At 34.5% G+C, this 22,346-nt stretch overlaps 1 protein-coding gene across 1 annotated transcript; it reads right to left on the bottom strand.

The window, feature by feature from the left end:
• Window positions 1-14,593: 14,593 nt before the first annotated feature.
• LOC133801769 (protein DETOXIFICATION 45, chloroplastic-like) lies at window positions 14,594-16,016 on the bottom strand. Its single transcript, XM_062240019.1, has 5 exons — window positions 15,961-16,016; window positions 15,632-15,728; window positions 15,442-15,542; window positions 14,989-15,152; window positions 14,594-14,750 (listed from the first exon to the last, which is right to left on the bottom strand). The coding sequence occupies exons 2-5, from the start codon at window positions 15,685-15,687 to the stop codon at window positions 14,655-14,657; spliced, it is 417 nt and encodes a 138-aa protein (XP_062096003.1). The 5' UTR covers window positions 15,688-15,728; window positions 15,961-16,016; the 3' UTR covers window positions 14,594-14,654.
• Window positions 16,017-22,346: the final 6,330 nt, after the last annotated feature.

Below are 22,346 nucleotides of genomic sequence, written 5' to 3'. Positions count from 1 at the left end.
GGTGTAAATCAAAGTTTAGTGGGATTAGTGGCAAAATGACTGATTTTCCCTTATGGGATACTTTGAATAGAATTATAGAGTAAGGGTATTATGGTCATTTAACCTATACACTAGAGTAATGGGCAGCAGCCCTTGGGAATACACTTGCACATTTTTCCCTCTTCCTTGGTTCTCTCTTGAAGTGCTTTTGCTAAGGAAAAGGTCTTGAGTTTGAAAAGAATTGTGGAGATTTGAGGAAGATTGAAGAGAAATTGTGCATCAAGGAAGGGTTCAGCAATAGCTAGAACCTGTTTCATTTAATGGAAATCAAGGATTTCACCCCTAAGGTAAATTCTTTTGGTGTTCTTCACCTATGTTTATGTGTTCTTTGGTTAATTGAGGTTTGGGTTTAATTTCAAGAAAATTAGAGTGCTAGGCTATTTAAATGTGTATATTGACAGTGTAGATGTGTTTATAACATTGTGTAAGCTTCGAATTTGGGTTACAAACCAGGGTATTGGATTCAGTTATTGGATTATGAGATGAAAGTTTGAGTTTGAAACTCAAACTTATGAATTGTGAAACTAGAGTATGTTTAATGTTTTTAATGATGCTATGTTGGTGTTTTGATGTTTTTGTATTGGCTTGTGGGTTGTTTTGTTGCCAAAACCTATTGGAGATTTAATTTTGGGTCAATTTTCTGGGTCTGGTATGCAGGGGAGCACAGGGACTCGGTTTAGGGAAGAACACAAGAACCTGGGCTCGTTTTCAGGTTTCTGGCAACGAAGCGCGACCATACTAGGTTGGGGCGCAATTGTGCTATTGTCTCAGGGAGTGCGGATTTTTAACTCAATTTTTGGTGTAAGAATTAGTGCCGCGACTGTGCCCATACCCTAGAAATCCCAATCTTTTTGTGGGCGAGATCACGCAAAGGGCAGGCACAACTGTGCCAGGTGTACCGAAAAGTTGCTTTGCTGATTTTAGGATTAGGGCTTGGGAAGTTCGGGAATCCATTGGTGGCCAACTTGGTGGCTCGGGGGACGTTTCTAATGTCCTGGCAACTGGGAATAGTAATCGCAAGAATAGGTTCTGGGTGAGGCTCAAGATTTGGAGTCAATCCCTAATAAGAGTATGTTTATGTTGTGACTAGATTACCACAAGGCTCAGGATTAGGATCCTACTTGAGGATGTATCGTCTATCACATGGAACTCAAGGTAAGAAAATTGCACCCTTGTTAAAATTACAGCTTGAGCCCCTCTGATAGAACTAGCCGTGACTTTGTCTTGAACTGCTTGTTTGAGTGTGAATAATTGTGCATTACATAGTTTAGTTATGTATGCATTGTATGTTTTTTCATATCTGGAAGTGTGGAACCCTATGGCCGCTTGAAAAGGGGCTGGAGCCTGAGTTACACTTTCTTGGTTCTATATCTGTCTATGTGAAACAAGCGTGGTGTGCACTTGGGTGACCCTATGGTCGCATAAATAGATTGAATATTGCTGAGCACGTTTATGATTACTGGGCATGCTATTTATATTTATATTTGTATCTTGTTGACTGTTTACTATTTACTATGCTTGATTGAGTTTTATTACTGGGCCTTGGCTCATGGGTTCTATGTGGTGTAGGTAAGGGCAAGGGGAAGCTGGACCAACAGTGAGTTGGATAGCTTAAGGGGTGGCGTGTACATAGGCAGCCTGCTCAACCGCCAAGATCGAGACTTCTTTTGGAGATTTAGGATTTAGTGGTTTTGCCGCTTAGGTTGGTTGTTATGTACATTTCTTATTTTCACGTGTATCAGTTTTAAACTCTTATTTTCAAGATCCCATGTATATACCAAACCTTTTAATGAAATGTAACAATTGTTTGACCAAAATTAATTATACCAAATTTTAATGAACCATAATTACACGCTTTAATCCAACTGCTCTCTTAACGAGTTAAGCACAAATTTAAACAAATAGTGTCACGATTCTTGTTTAGTATGGCCCAGGAGGATCAAGGAGACGAAGAGGTGTCATCCTAGGAGAAAATTGTCGGAGGTCAGGGATGAGAAGGCTCTTTTATATATTTATTTTTTTGTTATTTTTTATTGTTAGGGGCATTGCAAACCCTTATACGGAGGCATTTTAGGCCGAGACAATCTCCTTAGAGCACTACTCCCCCTTCCCATTGTGAAGCTTTTATACACATGCATAGTTGGAAGGAGTGCCTTTTAGGTCGAGACGTGTGGCTGATGGCTTGACAAGTTAATTTCTAGTCGTTAACTTGGTTATATCCAGGATTTTTGATTGCTTATTTGCACATAGATGTTAGGGTTCAGGCCTAGGACCTGGTTTGGCTCTAGGATTTTTGTACCTAGTTAAATTATAGAATTTTTATATTCGCTCTAAGTTTTCTTAACTTAGTTCACATTCGGAATTGATTTGAAAACTCAAGCTTTAAAAAGCCGCAAATTTCCAAATTCTATGTTGCAAAAATTTACCTTGTTTGTTGATTATTCCAAAGACTATCGAAGGTCATATGCCCTCCAAGCCATCAGAATTTTAAAATATTCTATATCGCTTTTACATAATCAACTCGTGTTAAATAAGAAGAATAAATTGTAAAATTCTGGTACCGTGTTTAAATTACATAACAACCTTATATTATTCAAATTCAAACAACACACAAATATCGCTTTTAGTTTTAGGCCTTACAAAAGATGAAATAAATATTGTCTTAAAAAGATTTCTTATCATTGGTAATACTTCTTGAAATGCATGATGTAATGCCCTGGTTAACCATGACCATTACACTGTGTGTTTAAAATAGTGCTTAACTTGCTAAGCGAGTCATTTGGACATAAATGTGTGACTAAATACTAAATCAAGGTCACGTATTAAAAATTTTGGTCAACAAAGTGATTATTTTTTATTAGTAATATTAAGTTTATACATAGGATCCCAAAAATATGTGACAAACTCATCAACGACAAGTGAAATACAAATTAGTCGTCCTAAGCGAAAAAATAGGGTTCGACCCTAGTTCCTCGCAGGCTTCCCGAGCCGTAGCAGTCGAGTAGGCTACATATGTACACACCACCCTTGAAGCTCTCCAACTCATGGCTGGTCCGGCTTTCTCTTTCCCTTACCTACAGCACATAGTACCCGTGAGCCAAGGTCCAGATGGAAAACTTAAATCAATAAATTCAATCAACAACAGGATATAAGAAAAAAGCTTTATAGTAATATTCAGCTCAATCAAACACATAAACCAAACTCATCAACCAATACAATTATTTAAGTGCAAACATCACTTTTGTTTACTATATAATGTTCAGGCTCGTCGCCCTTAGGTTGAGTCCTCTGGTCTTATAGCCAACCCCAGCACGCTTAGGTCGGGCTACCTTCCGCACACTTGCTATCGACCCTCGGTGCCCTTTGGCCGGCCTTTAAAACAGATATAATCACAAATATACATTAAACAACAAGCAATCAGAAGCAGCATATACAAGCATGCCTATCAAGATATTCTTAGCTACAGATATATTCACAATCATAATATATTCGTTAACAGGGGTCTAAACCCCACTCACATCCCAGGTACAAGTGTAGAGCGATCCCGAGCACGATCCTCAATCTCGAGCCTTAATAGTATGACCTAGTCACAATGCAATAGTGGATAACCATTAAAACCTAAACCAATTAAAATCTTTAGAAATAACATACTAGCCTCTGGGACATCGAATTCCACTAAACCGAGTAGTATAACCCTTCCTGAACCATTAGATTTGAGTTCCCGAGCTTAAAAACTAGATTTGGCTATTTTCTTCAATTTGAGTCGCGGCCTAGCACCCTAGGGTCGTGGCTCGCTACAAGTCAGAGAGCCCCAAGGCTCTCTTCTAGGTCCTGTGTCGTGGCGCCTAGGTGATTTCAGGGAACCGCCAAGCCTTTCCATGCACACGGGCCGCGGTGCCTAAAGAACAAGGCGTGACTCAAGCCCCAAAACCCAGAATTCCCAGCATTTTCCATGCATTTTTATGAGCTAAATCCATCCAAATTCTTCCTAACCACATACCTAAGCCACAATTGAATCTAGAACCCTCAGCAAAACAACCTAGGCATCACTTATAGCCCAAAAACCAGCCATCAATCTTATCACAACTCAAAACTAAAACTAAAGTCTAAACCTCAACTAAATTTAAACTAATTAAAACGTTCATCACAGCATGGAAGAATTCTTACCTCAGTTGATAGCTCCAATTCTCAACCTTCCTTGAATCCAGTCCGAGCTCCAATTCTCAGCTCAAAATTTCAAAGCTTTCCCTCAAAATCCCAAAACCTTCCATGCACCATGAATAGAGGAAAGAAACGGGAGAGAGAAAAAGGGAGGTTAAGTGTGTTGGTGAGCTAAGTGTTTTGTCTTGTTATGGTTTCTAAATACTTCTAAGGTATTAATTTTATCACCTAGCCAAATGACCATTATACCCCTACCGTACAACTCTCCCATCAAAGCCCCTCAAGAGCAAAACAGTCATTGTGTCCCATTTTACGCTAATCGTCAAATAACACTATAAATTCCCAATCAATCCCGACATTCCCAATTAATTGCCCGTTAAACAATAAATCCCAAATCGCCCCAAGTCAAGTATTGGACCCCACTGTGACTATTCCGCTAATACGCTCGTTAGGATTTCCTCGATCCAAATACTACAAATATATCCACATAATAATGTGGCCTCAATTATTTAACACATATAAGCATATTTATACCTTCAATAGGTCAAATTACAAATATGTCCTTATTAACAAGAACGGGCCCACATGCATATTTAATACACATAAACATGCACATACATTCATATTACCATATAAATCATGTATGTCACGTAGTCACACACCTATTCGATTAATTCCACATATATAAACCCACTTATGCCCACCTGACACAGTAATAAAGGCTCCTAGCCTTAATAACAAATTTGAGACATTACAACTATCCCTTCCTTATTGAAATTTCATCATTGAAATTTATTCAAACATCTTGGAAATTTATCCCACGAATCTAATCTTTGGAGTGGTTCCCCTATTACTACAATCACTGGTGTCAAATATTTTGTTTCATTTGTTGATGATTTTACACGAGCTACATGGCTTTGCTTACTCCACACTAAAGATGAAGTGTTCCATGCTTTTATTACCTTTAAAACCATGGTGTTTACGCAATTTAACTACCACATTAAACGATTTCGCTGTGATTGGGGAGGAGAATTTCGATCCCTCTCCTCATATTTTTCCAAATTTGGAATCATGCATGAAATTTATTGCCCTCACACGGCCCAAAATGGATTGTGTTAAGCGTAGAAATAGACACATTGTAAAAGTTGGTATCAAACTTTTGGCTCATGCCTCTATGCCTTTGCATTATTGGTCATATTCTTTCACCACGATAGTTTATATAATTAACATATTACCCACTCGAGCTTTAAAATCTAAAAGTCCCTTCCATGTCTTATAGAACAAAGTTCCAACATATTCTCATCTAAGGGGTTTTGTTGTGAATGCTTTCCTTTTCTTCGCCCTTAATGCTCACAAAATGGAACTTCAGTCTGCCTCTTGTGTTTTTCTGGACAGCCAACACAAAGGCTATTTGTGTTTGAATCATGTCACTGGTAGATTATATGTAACAAGACATGTAGTTTTCAATGAGGATAGGTTCCCTTTTGTTCATCATGTTTCATCTCTTCCTAAAAAAAATCCACATTAGGTCATTACTTTATTACCTATCACTCCAGCCCATGCTCCACCTACTATGTCCACTACCCCAAACTCGTCCCCTATACCCTCACCCTGTCCACCCCAAACTCATAGCTCTACATCACATACCTTAACACCCAATTCATCATCATACTCTTCTCACAATCCCTAGTCCTATTTCCCCTTCCACACCTTTACACCCACCTGAACCAGTGAACATACACCCCATGGTAACCCATGCAAAGGCTAGGATTCGTAAGCCTAGATTATTTTACAGTGTTGCCCCTACAGCACCAATTGAGCCAACTACCTTTCAAGAAGCAAAAAAACATGTCGAATGGCAACTTGTTATGCAGTAAGAATTTGATGCATTGATATCTCAAAAGAAATGGACTTATTGGATGTAAATGGGTGTATCGACTTAAATTGAAGGCCAATGGTTCTATTATTTGGTATAAAGCTCAACTAGTGGTAAAGGGAAATCATGAAACAACGAGCTTGTATTTTCATGAAACATCCAACCCTGTCATTAAGCTTACCACTATTCGGCTGTTCCTATCGTTAGTTGTCTCTTTGAATTGACACATTCAACAATTAGATATACAAAATGCATATCTGGATGGGGATTTAAAAGAGACCATTTTTATGAGCCCCTACGACCTGATTTCTTATACTGAGTTTAGCCATCATTCATTTGGGTTTTGATGCTTCCAAAGCTGATTCCTCCATGTTCATTTATCAGTCCTCATTAGCCATGGTGATTTTACTGATTTACATGGACGATATAATTGTAACTTGTTTGTGTTCCGCCATGATTTCTTGGCTGCTTTCTTACTTACAGGGACATTTCAATGTTAAAGATCTTGGCCCTCTATCACAAACAAAATATATAAGGGATCTTGAGTGGCTAGTGAGGGGCTGCATCTTTTACATGCAAAATTTATAAGTGATCTTCTTACTCTGTCTGATCTTCTTGATTCCAAACCAGTTGCCACCTCAATGGTGCTTGGACCACTTTGTTTATATAAGGGATATCCTATTTCTTATGCTACTAAATTTAGGAGTCTTGTTGGGGCTCTTCAATAGTGCACATTCACTCGACCAGACATTTCCTACGTTTTTAATCGGTTGTGCCAATTCATGCACGCCCTTACTTCCACACACTTGCAAGCTGTCAAAAGGGTCCTCCGCTATTTGAAAGGGATTGGTAATCATGGTCTGTTACTATAACCTGATACTTCTTTTCATCTTCACTGCTTAACAGATGTTGGTTGGGCCACTTGCTCAAATGATTGTCACAGCACAAGTGCCTATTGCATTTATTTTGGCCTGAATCTCATTTCTTGCTCCTCAGCCAAGCAGAAAATGGTCTTAAGATCCAGCTCTGAATCAGATTATCGAGCTTTAGCGAGTGTACCTTCTGAAATATCCTGGATTGAGTCACTTCTGACAGAGATTGACATACATTTAACTTTAGCGCCATCTTTATATTGTGACAACATAAGTACATGTTATTTGACAAGAAATCTGGTTCTTCATGCATGGACCAAACATGTTGAATTGGATTGCCACTTTGTTCATGAAAAGGTTCATTGCCAAGCTCTGACATTTATCCAGATGATTCCTTATGGTGGGAGAATGAACGAGATTTTAGAATCAGAAATACCATTCCCACACCGAGCTAGAAACTAACATTTACAATCTTGCATGCTACTGTACTTGGAATGAAGAACCTACACTACAAGAAAAAATGCTTTTAATAACACCGAAAATGTGTTATCAAAACATACGATAACGCTTTCTGATGTGTTAAGACCGACTATTTATCATAGGTCAGGGTACTTTACATAACACTTTATCAGTGTTATACAGATGTGTTATTGTACTGTCAACAATAACACAATTTCTGTGTTATTTTAATGTATAGATAAGTGTTTAATTATGTTATTTATAGTCGATTATATAACACTTTTTTTGTGTTATACTACACTTTAGTATAACACATTTTTTGTGTTATACTACACTTTAGTATAACACATTTTTTGTGTTATACTACACTTTAGTAAAACACATGTGTTATATTAGCTTAGAGAAACATAATCTTTTTTTACTTACACAAAACTAGGAAAACAAATATGAAAGTTGAAGCCAAATAAGGTAACATAAATAGATTTTTATTAATTAATCAAATGTAATTACAATATTTAGTCTACTAGTCTAGGCTTAAGAAATCATATTACAACATAATTTATGCCCAATTCAGATTCCTTTATCACTAAATACAAAACAAGAAATGTATACAAAAATTAGTGAAATACATTCTTCCATTCTAAAGGCCTCAACTACAAATGTTGTCAAGAATTGGTCCAAAGAAGTCATCTCAATATACATGTACATTGTAAAAAAAAAGTCCTTTTATTATTAAGAACATAAGACTTAAGCTAGTTTCCACCTGTAAGCATATAAAGTTTAAATTAAATTTGTAATAACTCCAAAACTTGACGAAACAGCAGGGTATAGCAAGATGTACTACCATGCAAAATGACTGAAGCAACAAAACATGCAACTTAAAACAATAAGCTAAGAGATGAACGAAGAGAAAATTCCACTGCCAAACAGAGTACTCTATCAATACCTAAAACTTAATGAAAATGAAAGAAACATTCAGCAGCATAATTCTAAAGCACAACAGAAGACTTTCTTCTTTATACCTTGACAAGGGCTGATGAAAGTCATCTTTTTGTTGGTAGTTCATCTTCTAACATGGTCATATCAGCCTATTAAGAAAGAAAAATCTAAGCATATGAATTTCCCACAAAACAAACTATATAAAATAATACTATAAAAATCCCCACACTACCAGACTATCCTTTACAACTTAATATTAAGATCCTGTAAACTAAAACAGAAAAGAAGTTAATTACAGCTCTAAACTAAAACAGAAAAGAATTAGCTATTGCTTTCATACTGGAATGAAAAATGTGATTAACTTACATAGGATCCTGTAGATAGTTACCTCTCTAAAAGTTTCATTGTAGTTGCCTCATCCAACACATCCTTGCATTCACATAGAAAAGCACAGAACTCTTTTATTATTGATCGGTACTTTGAACTATGCATGAGAAATTTCCCCAAAAACTAAGGCCAAGTTTCTGGGATCAAATTCATAAAAATCAGAAGTTTCAAGAACTGTACCTAAATTTGACCTCTGATTTTCTGACTGCTAATTGCCAGCACTCTTCTCATGTTTTGGCAAAAATAATTATGTAACTTAAAAACTGAACAGATGAGCAAATGAGAACAAAATCTGTGAATCTCCTCTTGCAAAGGTGAAGAATAAATGCGCAACAAGCTGATCATGTACAAACAGATATGAATCAAATTTATTTTTAAGTTATACACCACATACCAAAATCTGTGAATCTCCTCTTGCAAAGGTGAAGAAACTCGGCGTATTTCTGAGCTCCCTCGTTTGTCTTGTCAAGCTGCAAGACCAAAGGTTGCCTCGTCATGATCCCTGCAGATTTTCCAATCCAAATTCCATTATATATCCTCACTAAAACAAAATAGTAAATAAGAAGAAAAAAGACACAAGAAAATTAAATGATAAAAATAGTAAATAAGAAAAAAAAAACAACTAGCCTTTGTTTACTTTTGATTATTAAACTAAGCAAGTTAGTTAATTGAGGGTAGATAGAGATGAATGATAATAATAAAAAAGAAGAAGAAAGAGCTACTTGAAAAAGATGAAAAGTAATAGACATAAAATCAGCAATTGATTATGCACTCAGAATGTTACTTACTTAATTACCATTGTAATTAAATCTTTACACTTATATGTTTCAGTTGATACCAACTCAAAGACAGCTTTTGTTACCAACTCAAAGATAGCTTTTGTTACAAAGACAAAATACTTATAAAAACATAAGACAAGGCATCATCAAGAGAGGACCATGCAATAAAGTTTATACAGCATGCTACAAGAAAATCAAAAGACCAAAAAGGAAAAAGAACACCGACAAAGTAAAAGAATCTTTAAGTGTTGTTGTTGAATGCATAACAGGCAGAGAAGTTCCCCTCAAATAAGAGGAAACAACATAATATGAAAAAGGTTTTCAGTTCAAGCATAGAGAGAATCCTTACAGGATTGCAAAAATAAGATACCAAGGAGACAACAGCGGCAACTACAAATATTGGTTTTGTTGCAGATGACAAAACTGATTGAAGAAAGATGGGGAGGCTAGAAGATGTATCCTGAAAAATTTAAATAACAGAACATCATCTCTTGTAATTAAAAAGTACTAATCACAGAATCAACAAAAATCATAAAGAGATAATTCTATTAACAAAGGTATATTTTGCAGCTTTAGACAAACAAAAATTTTGAATTCTGGCCCAAAAAATAGTTAGTCAAAAGATCATAATATAATTACTCTTCTTTGTAGCAAAGAAGGTTATTAATTTTCAATCCTCAAGCACTTCTAGTTTCAGCAAAAGCAAAAATATAAGAGAAAATATTATGCAAAATGTGACTTGAAGTAAATTAGCAAAAGCAACCAAGAATGAATACAATAATACATTTTTAATAAAGTTATTTTACTGTGTTATGGAAAGTAGACTTTCTTGTAGTTAAAAGCAAACCAAGTTAGTCTCAAATTATAAAATATCCATGCTTTGTTGGAGAACTATAAAATTATTTATATGAAGTTTCTTAGTGACTTTCCCTTCCCATTGACTTTTTGTTATTTTGTTTCTAATTAGTTCATTTATTTTGAATAAAAAATGAAACTAATACTTCCTTATGTGATGTGTGAGTTTTTTTGGAGGTGTAATAGGTACCAAAATTATCCAATAAAAAAAGTAGAATTTTGTTAAGTTAACTAGAACAACTACTTACTTATTAGCTACTGTATTTAAAATTTAATTACTTGATGCTCAAACAATTGAGTACATACTTAGAGCAGCAGGACAATTGTAATAATTGAGTACATAATTAATCAACTTTTTAATTAATGTGGTGAGACTTTATAAAAATTAACTACAGAGAATAATTGAATCAACAAAAAATATATATTATATGCAAATTAAATAACTACAGACAACTTGCAAATTACTAGAACTCTGCACTAGAAACCAACAACACAAACTACAATTCATAAACTAAAAAACACAGGAAATGACAGAGAAACAACTACTACCAGAATAGACTAAGCATTGTAATCATTGACGTTATTATTGTCCCAATCCACTGAACCAGAAAATACCACTTTTTTAGCATACTCACAAACATGCTTTGGATTAAAAAAAAACACTTTGGATTAAAAAAGCTTTGGGCATTTATGTTTGTTTTGTTTAAAAATTATCTGAAATCCCACAAAATTTTCACTGCTCTCATTTTTTTCCTTCTTCATTTTCAAATCTGTCTTCATCTCTCTCTCTCAAAAAAGAAAAAAGAAAAAAAAAAGAGAACTCTAGGCAAAGAACACCCATACTGCTTTTGTCTGTGCACCCAACCAAATCAACCAGGACTTGTTAAAGACAAGGAAAATTCCTAAATCTCAACAGAATTGCAAGACCAAATGTAGGAGTTTTTTTTTTTTTTATATTAACGGACCTTGAAGATGAGAAGAAAACTGTGGGATTAGCAATAGAAGGCTCAGAGCTAAATCATGTTCACCCATTACTAAATCAAGTAGACTTGAAAAGAAAAGCTCAAAATAATGAATCTCCGTTACTCTATTCCAAATAACAGAGGTATGTTTTAGATAATGTGTATTTTAGGAACTAATTGATTACCAAAAAATAAAGCAATTAGACTAAGAGACAAAAGGATTTGAATCATATCCTTGATCATGGGATATTTAATTTTTTTCTACGAAATAAAAATTAAACAAAGCAACATTGTTAACTACTATTTTAAAACGTATATTGTTCACTGAGACTATGCATCTTTTCGATCTCCTCTACCTTTTCTCAGTCTCAAGACTTATATTATTAAACTAGATATATATACCTCACCCTCTAAAACTATCTTGAATAATTCATTAAACCAAAGGGCTCTTACAACATATTCTATCTGTCCAAGCTCATAATGTATATACAATTTCTTTGGATCATTTTGTCATACACTTGTGGGGCATTGACAATTAGTTCAAGAGTAACATAGACCACAGTTACCTTACACTACCTTGAACCTCAATACAAACAAACATTCCAAAAACTAACCCAGAACCTTTTCAAAGAAGCAAAGGACAATAGATATAAGGCAAGCAAAGGTCTTCCCTGGGAGGGGATCGGTGCAAGGCTTAGGGAAGGAGAGGAGAAGAAAAGGGTCTACATGACTGAACTGGTATTAAGGTGTGATATATGGACAAACTAGGTAGTACACAAATAATCTCATGAAACAAGATATTTGTTTGGGTTTGGTCCCTTTATCGTCATCTCATCACCCTTCCTAGAATCTATGTTTACCAGTACTAGAAATGGAGATTCTATTTTTGTTAAGGGGTAGTGGTGAGAGAACGAAGGCATACAAGATTTCTAGGGCTTCAGAGAGACATTGGAAATTTTTAGAGAGACATAAAGTTGGGTAAAGAAAAAAAAGTAAAGCTTATCAGTAGCGTAAAGAGGGAAAAATAGAAAAAAAAGCACCAACTCCCAAAATTTTAGTGTCCCGCCCATAATTTCATTCCCACATAACATAATACTTTTTTAATAGTATTATATTCTAGTGTTGTAGTAAGCCTATTCTGTTGTAGATTGACCATAAAATGCAAACTCTAAGGAATGAGAAAAATACTTGGTGGACAGGCATATGTGAAAGAGTAGTCTCCAGAGAGGGGCTTCTCAATGCTTCTACAAGACTAATACATGTTGCCAGACACTGGAAAGGATCCTCTATCACACTAAGCACCCTTTTGTTCACCCTCCATTTGGTATTTCCAAGTGTATCCAGGGCCTAATACAGAGAACAATATCAGCATTAGTCTAATAATAAAATGATCAAACAAGAGGCCACATGGAGTAGCGAACATATAAAGAAAGATCAATTTGTGAAGGCCTGTTTGGGAAGAAACTAAGGCAAAGCATTGAAGCATATTTACCAAGGAACTAACGTAACAAACTCCAACCAGGCATTCAGACCTCTAAAACAGGTTCCAGTTGCTTCCTAGAATTCCTTTTAACTGCTTCACGTTGTTGTTTTGCTCCATGTGTCCGCATAACATATGATGGAAGGAAAAAATAAGGAACATATAAGAGAACATTTGTTTTAATACAAAGGTTATTTAGTTTCAAAGAAAAATGTGATATTATTATTTTCTATACGAACAGTAACCTGAACTCCAAAAAACTATAAATATATATAAAATAAAATATTTTGAAAAAATAAACCAATCGGCAATTATTGAATCTAAATATTCAAAAACGCTTAAATTCCATACCCTAGCCAATTATTAGGGGGGACTAGCATCGGCATATAAGGGATGGCCATGTGCCTGGCTTGTAGGAACACCAATAAGAGTTTTGTGATTAGCCTACTACTCCCTATGAATCATACTTAAGTTTGAAGTTATATAAACAATCATAATAGCACATTAAATCTACAAAAAAGAAAGAAAAATTATAAGGAGGATAATTTGAGTGCACACCCCCCATAATTTCAATTATACTTAGAGTTTTTTCCAGGCCTCTTCGAACAAGTGGGTCACATTCAATTACACCATATCTCATGTTGGTCTTCCTAATCAAAGAAAAGAAATGCATACGTTACATAATAAACACAGTGGGAATGAAATTAAGTTCACTAGAAATGAAATTTTTCTTATTGTGCTTCTTTAGTGATAGTTTTAAGGCTGTGAACAAATGCAGCGTATATCTGGTGGAGTATCACCTAATTGATCAACTGGAGGTTGTATATACGTTGTTTCTGTCAATAACTGAATCAATCGACATCCAATCTGTATGGTCCCAGAACCAAGATAAAGTAACAATGAGGACAACAACAACATCATAGATTTTGAAACCAATGTAATGAGCATCACAAATCTTACCATGGGCTTCCTGACCCCAAGGAGAGAGACTAGAAATAGTAAAAAAAAAAAGGAACAAGGCAGTCAAGCACCAGCTTCGCAGAACAATCTTTTCAACATATATTATTAAATTAAACCTATAAATATATATATGTGGTTCTTGGAAACAGACATACCTAAATGGCTACTGGCTAACCACTCAAAAATATTATTTTATATGAACCAAGTAAATATATCAAAGTCAGTCAAAAGTTGGAAATCTACCAAAAACAAAATTCTAATAATTAACCAAATCAAAGAGATGGGAAGTTATATATATGATCACCAGAATCCAAAGAAAGCGAGGGAGCTTTGAATTGACACTCGACCCATTGAAGAAAAAACATGGCTTCCTTAAAGGGTTTTGAGAGCTCTTGCTCGTACTTGGTCAACATCTCGCAGTATGCCTCCATGAACTGATCCAAAGACGGATCTTCGCCGAGGCAGCCGGTGCTCATGTGGCCCATTGCGGCTGCTGATGAGCAAGCTTCTTGCAGTCTAGCAATCACCTCGGGCGGTGCTCCATCCTTTGTATATACACATATTATTGAATCTATCAGTGTATATATATATTAAAAAATTATTTGTAAGAGCATGTACATGGCCAGTTACCCAAAGGCAAATGAAAAGCAATTAGACTTATGAACAACAAATATACACATACCAATACTCCAGTACCAACAATTGCTAGTACTTCAGCATCCTTGGTGAACAGAGTAGCTAATGAACCAAAAGATAGACCCACAATTGCAGACAAGGCAAGACCTATGAGCAATCCTACCTGATAGACAGTTAAATTAAAATGTATAAAACCTCAATGGGTAGGACATTCAAAAATCTTTAGGTACAAGAAAACTCGATAAATAATTAACACAGAAAAAAAGACCTTACCTTCAGCACATAGTGAGCAATTTCCTTCACTGTCTTATAGTCACCTTTAGACATATAACTTGCAGTCAAAGCCTATAAGTAAACAACTCATAAATCAACAGAGACAAATCATGTGCAGACGCTGACTATGCAGAGAGAAATTTCAACAGATTTAAAACTAAAGTATCCCTCTATTATTGACCAGTATGAGCAAAAAAAAAACAATAATAATAAGCAGAACTTTGCCAAAACTAGTGGTCCAAAACAAGGGCAACTTTAGTAGGATCAAAACATTATATCAAGCAATATAAGTCAAAGAAAGAGATAATACCTGTGCAGATGCACCCAGGGCATCAACCAGAAGCGAAACAGCCAACCATACTTGTATGCATATCTGATGAGCAGCCATTGCAACCGGGCCTTGACGAGCAGCCATTGATGTCCCTAAAGTCATGGTTGTTAGAACAGCAAGAGTTCTTCCAAGAAGAAAACCACCTATAACATCCCAAAATATATGAAAGAATCAAATAAAAATATAACACCTTAGTTATAACAGGCAAAGAAAAAGGTCAACATGTCTAAAACAAAGAAACAGGTAATATTTTTGCTAAAGAATAGTAAACTAAAAAACATAACATACTATATATCAACTGACTGGCTATGCTTCAGTCAAATTGTAAGACAAGAAAGCATCTTCATACAAAAGGGGGAAGTTCAATAACATAAGGATTATTTTTATTTTTTAATATTTTAAGAAAAAAATGAAAAACAAAACCAAATTTACCAGATTTTATGTATCCTCCAAATTGTAATGATCCCATCTTTGGAGGCAGTAGTATTGCTTTCTTATTTAGAAACCATAGCATTAAGAAGGTGACAACATATCTGAAATATAAATATTCGAGCAAGATCTTATGTCAAGGGATTATCACAGCAAAAACTAAAGAAAATTTGCAATGCTAGTCAACACGTACTGAGACACAACTGTGGAAATTGCTGCACCAGTTGCACCCATTTGGAAAGAATACATAAGTATGGGAAACAAAATCACAGCTACAAGATTCCCAATACCTGCATACACAGCACCACATGAACTGACAAGAAGAGTGGTTCGACTTTGAAGAAATGGAAAAGAACACAAGGACAACAAATTGAAGACAAAATATATGATTTTCAATAGTTCTGTCAAATTGAATGGTTTATGAAATCTAAAATACAAATTACACTAAGTAAAATGAAGCAGCTACTTGATGAAATTTCTGTAATGATTTGCAGAAATCACAAGCAAGCAATTCTAATATACCTGAACAAAAATTAGCTTAGAGAGGTGGGACTTTCCTTCAGCTACTCTTTGATACCCTAAAATTCAAATTCAAATAAAAAAACACTTACATTAGAACCAAAGTCGGGTCTAATGAGGTAGAACAAAAGAGATTAAATCAGACTAAAAACTGAAATGAAAATTGAATTGAATCGAAATAGGAGATGAAACTCATTAGATTCAACGACCATGCGGTAGGAGAAATCGAAACCGTTCGTTCCAGTAGGCCTTCCATATGTGGATTTTCTCTGCTGCATCTTTTCTTCTTCTTTTTCTCGGCTATGGACAAAGGGCTTTAGCTTAAAAAACTTGCAAAATTTTGGACAGATCCCTAAATTATTATTATTATTAAGAAATTTTAAATTACTTCACTATGATCATATAACACAGTTCAAGGAAGCGAGGGATAGTGATGAATCACAAACAAAATGTCGTAAGGAAAATGAAAAGAACCTTTCATCTTCTCGTCAACGGCGTAAGCTTGGTGGTGGCCCGCGAATGGAAGTCGCACTGGGTCGAAGGCACGCAGAGGTGGGCTCGCACCTAGGGTCACTTGGTTCGGGGGTTGGGTTCACGGGTGCCTGAGATTTGGAGCTTGGCTCGGAGAAAAACGGGTGTGAGGATGGTGGTTAGGTGGTCGGAGATGAGGATGATGGTGGTTACGGGAGTACGGCTAGGGCGAAAGGAAGAGAGAGACGAGAAGGAGAAGGGGAAAAAAGGGAAAATGAGAAAGAGATGAAGACTTTGGTCCGAGATAGGGAAAATGAGAAGGAAAATTTGCCTCTTTTTTTTTCACTTGGCGCTTTTTTTTTAACTTTTGCCGCGTGTGACTTTACTCATTAACTTTATATATACAATAACTCTTTTTAAATAGTATTATAATTATGTGTTATGGTAATGAGTGTTTGGTGTAGTGCTAAAAGGCATTTGAGCTGGATAAGGGACTTTCCCAGTACCTGACTCCATATGTGTGAAGAAAACCAAGAGCTACTTATTACAATTATAAGGATCTTGATATTGGGACAAACAACAATAGGGCTTCACAAGTTATCAACAAGCAAGCAAGCATTTGGGGCACCAAGTATTTCAAAATAACTTTAATGGACTGGTTCATATGAAGACTGCAATAGATCCAAGTAACTTTTTTAGGAACGAGCAGAGTTTCCCACCTCTCTCATCTCAGTGAAGGAGAAAGATTATTAAAAATACATGGTGACAATATTTTTCTCATAATAATGTTGGGTTAAAGGCATCTAAAGAGAATATAGGAGATTCAATGTTTATATTTACAATTTTATATATGAGATTATTTAAATGGTAGTTTGAGGCAGTATGGATCAATTCTTATGTCTCTCTATTTGGATCATGTAAGCTGGTTGATTAGCCATCTACACGAATGAATAATGGAGTATAGTACGTACTACTAATATTTTGAACTATTCGTCCTCATAGTACCAATTTTTTAATAGGTCATTACATATATATAAATAAGGGAAATTTACAAAAATATCTAAGCTTTTAAAAAAATACTAAAAATACAAAATCTGTAAAAAAAAAATTACAGAAATACGGAGTGACATAATCGTAAATACGAATTTTTTTTTTTTTTTTGTAAACAAAGCTTAAAAATTTGTAACAATGTAATTTTGTTTTATAACCATATGTTACAATCTTGTAAAACAACATTTACACACTAAATAAAAAACTGTAACAGGTGATTACGGTACCGTAACAACATGCTTATAGTGCAAGGTGTAATTTTTCCTATAAATCCAACCAATTATATAAACCACCAAACTAATGAATACACTAAACTAGTTTATATATATATATACTAGATACAAGAAACGTGCAATATGCACGTTTGCTTGGTTTTATTTATAGAATTTATTAATTATTTTCATTAAAATTATATTAATGTCATATAAATTTCAAATAAATATCATATTTTAATTAAATAATTTATTTATTTTTGTTTAAGTTTATGTTTGTTCTTGTTTTTGAATTTGGGAGTGACAATTATAATATTATATGTTTAATGTAATATTAAATATTATACATGTATTTTAAATTTAAGTTTCTTGCTAGTTTTTTAAAATAAAAAAGATTTTGTTACTAATTGACAGTAGATTATATTATATATTTAATATGATATTATTCTAATAAGTGAGTTTAAGTTTAATTAAATTTTATTTAAGTTTTTAAAATAGTTTTATTATTTATAAATAATTATTATTGTAAAATATCTAAAAAATATCCTATTTTAATTTGTTTAATTATTTATTATTTTTAAATAATTATCATTGTAAAATATTTTAAAAAAAATATCACATTTTAATTTGTTTAATTATTTATTATTTTTTAAAAATTATCATTGTAAAATATCTTATTTTTATTTTTTAATTATTTATTTTATTTTATTTAAATTTAAATATTTACAAACTACCGTTAGATATAAGAATATTATGTTAAATATAAGAATATTCCATTAAAGTTAACATTAAAAAAATAAAAATCTGTTAAATCCAAAAAATTTCGTTAATAACACACTTATTATATAGAATAGATATAAAACACACTAAACTAAAGTGAATACCTAATAATTGAAAACCAAGGATAGAGATATATATATCTTAAAATATTTAATTTTTATTTGATTTGATTTTTTTATATTTATTTATTTTGAGTAAGGAGATATATCATATACATGATGGGATCCAAACCAAATAATAAAAAGAAGCTATGATATCAACGGTTTATCTTTGATTTATTCAAATCTGTATTTTAAAGTAGATTCTAACTGCTCCTTTGCTTTTTCTTGAGAGGAAATTCTAGCTCCTACTTACTTTCATGATTTGAAAGGTGTGGGTGATATCATGTTATTTATATTTAAATGAGAGGCAACTAAAAATGAAAATATATTTTAAATTTTAATATTCTTACACATTCTTTCAAAGTAAAACTTATAAAAGGAAACATGATTACTCGGTTTGAGAGAAACTTTTATATATATTTCTTCTATTTAATCGTTTTGTTTTAACTTTAACCAAAAATACCTTTAAAAGCAATTTAAAAAAATATGGTGAATAAATATTTAATAATTATATTAATATAAATTTAAATAATATAAAATATTATTATTATAATAATATTAAATAAAAAAATAAACAAGTTTCTTCTCAAAAATATTTTATACCTTAAATATGGTATTTGTGAACTAAAATATTATCATATTATTATTATTTTTAAAAATCATAGAAAATATTTTGATTTAATTTTTCTTTTAATATATTTATGTCATTCTTTTACATATAATATTTTTAATTTTTTTTTTAAATTTACATGACAATCATAAAAACATAATAAAAATAATTAATAATTTAAAAAAAAAACTAAGCATATGTATAGTGCATGTTGCTTGCACCTAGTATATATTTATATATACTAGGTAGAAGCAATGTGCAATGCACGTTTCTTTAGTTTTAAAATTGTAAACATTATCTATAATTTTAATAAAAACGGATTACTGATTTTCTCTGCTTTGGCACTTCTTGCAGCTCTCGAGCTGGTGCCATGGCGAAACACAAGGGCGAAGATTCAGGGGAAGTCGAAATCTGTTGCAAAGAAACCAAAGAAAAGAGGTCCAACCTCTACTTCAGATGTTCAAAAAACAAAAACCATGGAAATTGTGCTTGGCATCGAGCCAATTGCTTTTTCGGATGAAGAAGACGATGGTGCGGAGGTACCTGCTGCTGGTTCGAAATCTGTGGAGCCTGCATTGTGCGATGGGCTTCCAGAGCCTCTGTCACCCAAGTCATCCTTGCGAGACATACATTGACAGGAGGAAATCAGATCGGATTTCGCAGTCCTTTTAGCTGCTAATCGTCAATGTGCTAAGAACATTTCGCAAGGTAATCCTGATACTCCTCCAATTCTGAGATCGGGAACAGTAATAAGGAATTTAGATAATTCGTTTACAAATGCTGAGAAAGATCGTAAGGTAAAAATCACAATGGAAGACATTGAGGAAGAGGTAGCTTTTTGGAATTCTTCTATGGTGTGCTATGTGCTTGGAGCTAACCCGCCACTGTCAATTTTTTAGGGTTTTGTTAGAAGGATGTGGAAAGACAAAGTAGATAAGGTTGGACTGCTGTCATATGGGGTATTCCTTATTTGATTTGAAACCATTGAAGACAGGGATGAGGTTTGCAATGGCGGATATATCTTCCTCAACAAGAGGCCTGTGGTGATGAAGGCCTGGGATCCCAATACTAATTTCAAGAAAGAAGATGTCCGAACGGTACCGATATGGATTCAAATCTCTGATTTAGACTTGAAATATTGGGGTGAGAAATCGCTGTTCAAGATTGTAGGGCAATTGGGGAAACCTGTGCAGGTGGATTCAGTGACCAAAGAACGTGATAAACTCAATTTCCCAAGAGTCCTCATAGAAGTTTCTCTCAAATAGGATTTTCTGGAACTCATATATTTTGAAGATGAATATGGTTTCAATGTCTCTGTATCGGTCATGTACGAATGGAAGCCTACTGTATGTGGCCATTGCAAAGGCATGGGACACACAACTGATGTTTGTAGAAAGAAAGAGGGAAGGAAGCAACAATGGGTAGTCAAAGAAGATGTCAAGAAAGCAGCAGCTAGCCAAGCTACCTAGGAACCGAAAGTAGATGCTGATGGTTTTCAACAAGTCACTAAAGGAAGGAAGTATAAGGATAAAGAATCTGTGGAAACACAAACAGGTAATTCATTTCAGGCATTAGCTGAATTGCCTGGTTCATCGATTACTGTAAGTGAGGGTGTTGTTGCAGAAGACATGGTTGGAAGACAGCAGAAACCAGAACCTAGACCGCAGGAATTACCTGAGCAGATTCCGAAAACAGCAGACTCCAATGAGTTAGATACAGGAGAGAAAACAGGAGGAGGGGGAGTGCCTCCTCTTCGAAATGGATAGAATTTTGAGCTGGAACGTCCGAGGGATCAACAACCAACAAAAGCAAAAATTAGTCAGACATTTGATTAATACTCAAAAAGTGAGTTTAGTTGGTCTTCTCGAGACGAGAGTTAAGGCTCGGAAACTTGGGTCTTTATATGTTAACATGTTCAATGGTTGGTGTTTTACCTCTAACATTGCTTGGCATGCGGGTGGGCGAATTATAGTAGCATGGAATCCTCTTAATTTCATTGTGAGCATTTTAAGATGTACTAGCCAACTTATACATCTTTTAGTGTCAACGGTGGATGGTAAGAATAGGTTCTATGTCACCTTTGTGTATGCTGTTAATGATATAGATGGGAGAAAGGTGTTATGGAGAGATTTACAGGATATAAACACCCAAGAGGCATGGGTTGTCATGGGAGATTTCAATGAGATATTGAATAGAGAGGAAAGGATCGGTAAACGGGTGAAGTATAGTATAGCAACAGATTTTATTGACTGTATTGGGGACTGCCAATTAGAGGATGTCAAGTATAGTGGGAGTTTTTTCACTTGGAGTAATAAACAGCAAGGAGATGATAGAATTTGCTCCAAAATGGATAGGGTGCTTGCAAATCAGACATGGCTGAACCGTTTTATCCATGCTGAAGTAGTGTTTCTGTCTGAAGGGATTTTTGATCATACCCCTGCGGTTTTATCTGTGTACCCTGAGATTCTAAGTGGCAAAAAGCCATTTAAATATTTTAGAATGTGGTCTTCTCACCCAAAGTACTCAGAGTCAGTGAAGGACGTTTAGCAGCGTGCAATTACTTGGACAAAAATGTTTCAAGTAGTTGCTAAGCTCAAGGCTCTCAAAGGAGTCTTAAAAGAGCTAAACAAACAAGGGTACAGTGATATTCATGCAGCTGATGCTCAGGCCAAGGAACGCTTGGTTGAATGTCAAGAAAAGCTACAGTCAGATCCTTTGAACCCAGATTTGCATATTAGAGAAGTGGAAGCCAGGGACAAATATATTCAAGTACATAAAGAGCTGCATTCTTTTATGCAACAAAAAGATAAATTAAGTTGGATCAAGGATGGAGATGCAAACACAGCGATTTTTCACACCAGCATTAGAGAAAGAAGACGACAAAATAGAATTTTGTCAATTGAGACCCGAGAAGGAATCAGAGTAGATGAGCCTTCTCAGGTAACAGATGCCTTTTTATCCTTTTATCAAAGCTTACTTGGTAATAAAATGGTAAATAGACATTCTGTTCTAACCAGTGTGGTGAAACAAGGGCCTTTAGTGACCAAGCAGCAAGCTGATTTGTTACTGGGTGATTTTACAAAAGAAGAAGTCAGGAAAATCATTTTTGAAATTCCAGGGGTCAAGGCACCGGGACTAGATGGATACTCAAGCTATTTTTTTCAG

The sequence above is a fragment of the Humulus lupulus genome, chromosome 9 (assembly GCF_963169125.1).
Source record: "Humulus lupulus chromosome 9, drHumLupu1.1, whole genome shotgun sequence".
NCBI classification, from domain to species: domain Eukaryota; kingdom Viridiplantae; phylum Streptophyta; class Magnoliopsida; order Rosales; family Cannabaceae; genus Humulus; species Humulus lupulus.
This window is presented reverse-complemented; position numbering and strand designations above follow the sequence as displayed.

Coding starts and splice junctions, on each gene's coding strand:
- LOC133801769 (XM_062240019.1), bottom strand. CDS start 15,687: ATGTATTCTTTCCAAATGGGTGCAACTGGTGCAGCAATTTCCACAGTT. Junction 15,543..15,631: donor ATTTCCACAGTTGTGTCTCA/GTACGTGTTGAC, acceptor TTTATATTTCAG/ATATGTTGTCACCTTCTTAA. Junction 14,751..14,988: donor CCCTGGGTGCATCTGCACAG/GTATTATCTCTT, acceptor GTTTACTTATAG/GCTTTGACTGCAAGTTATAT.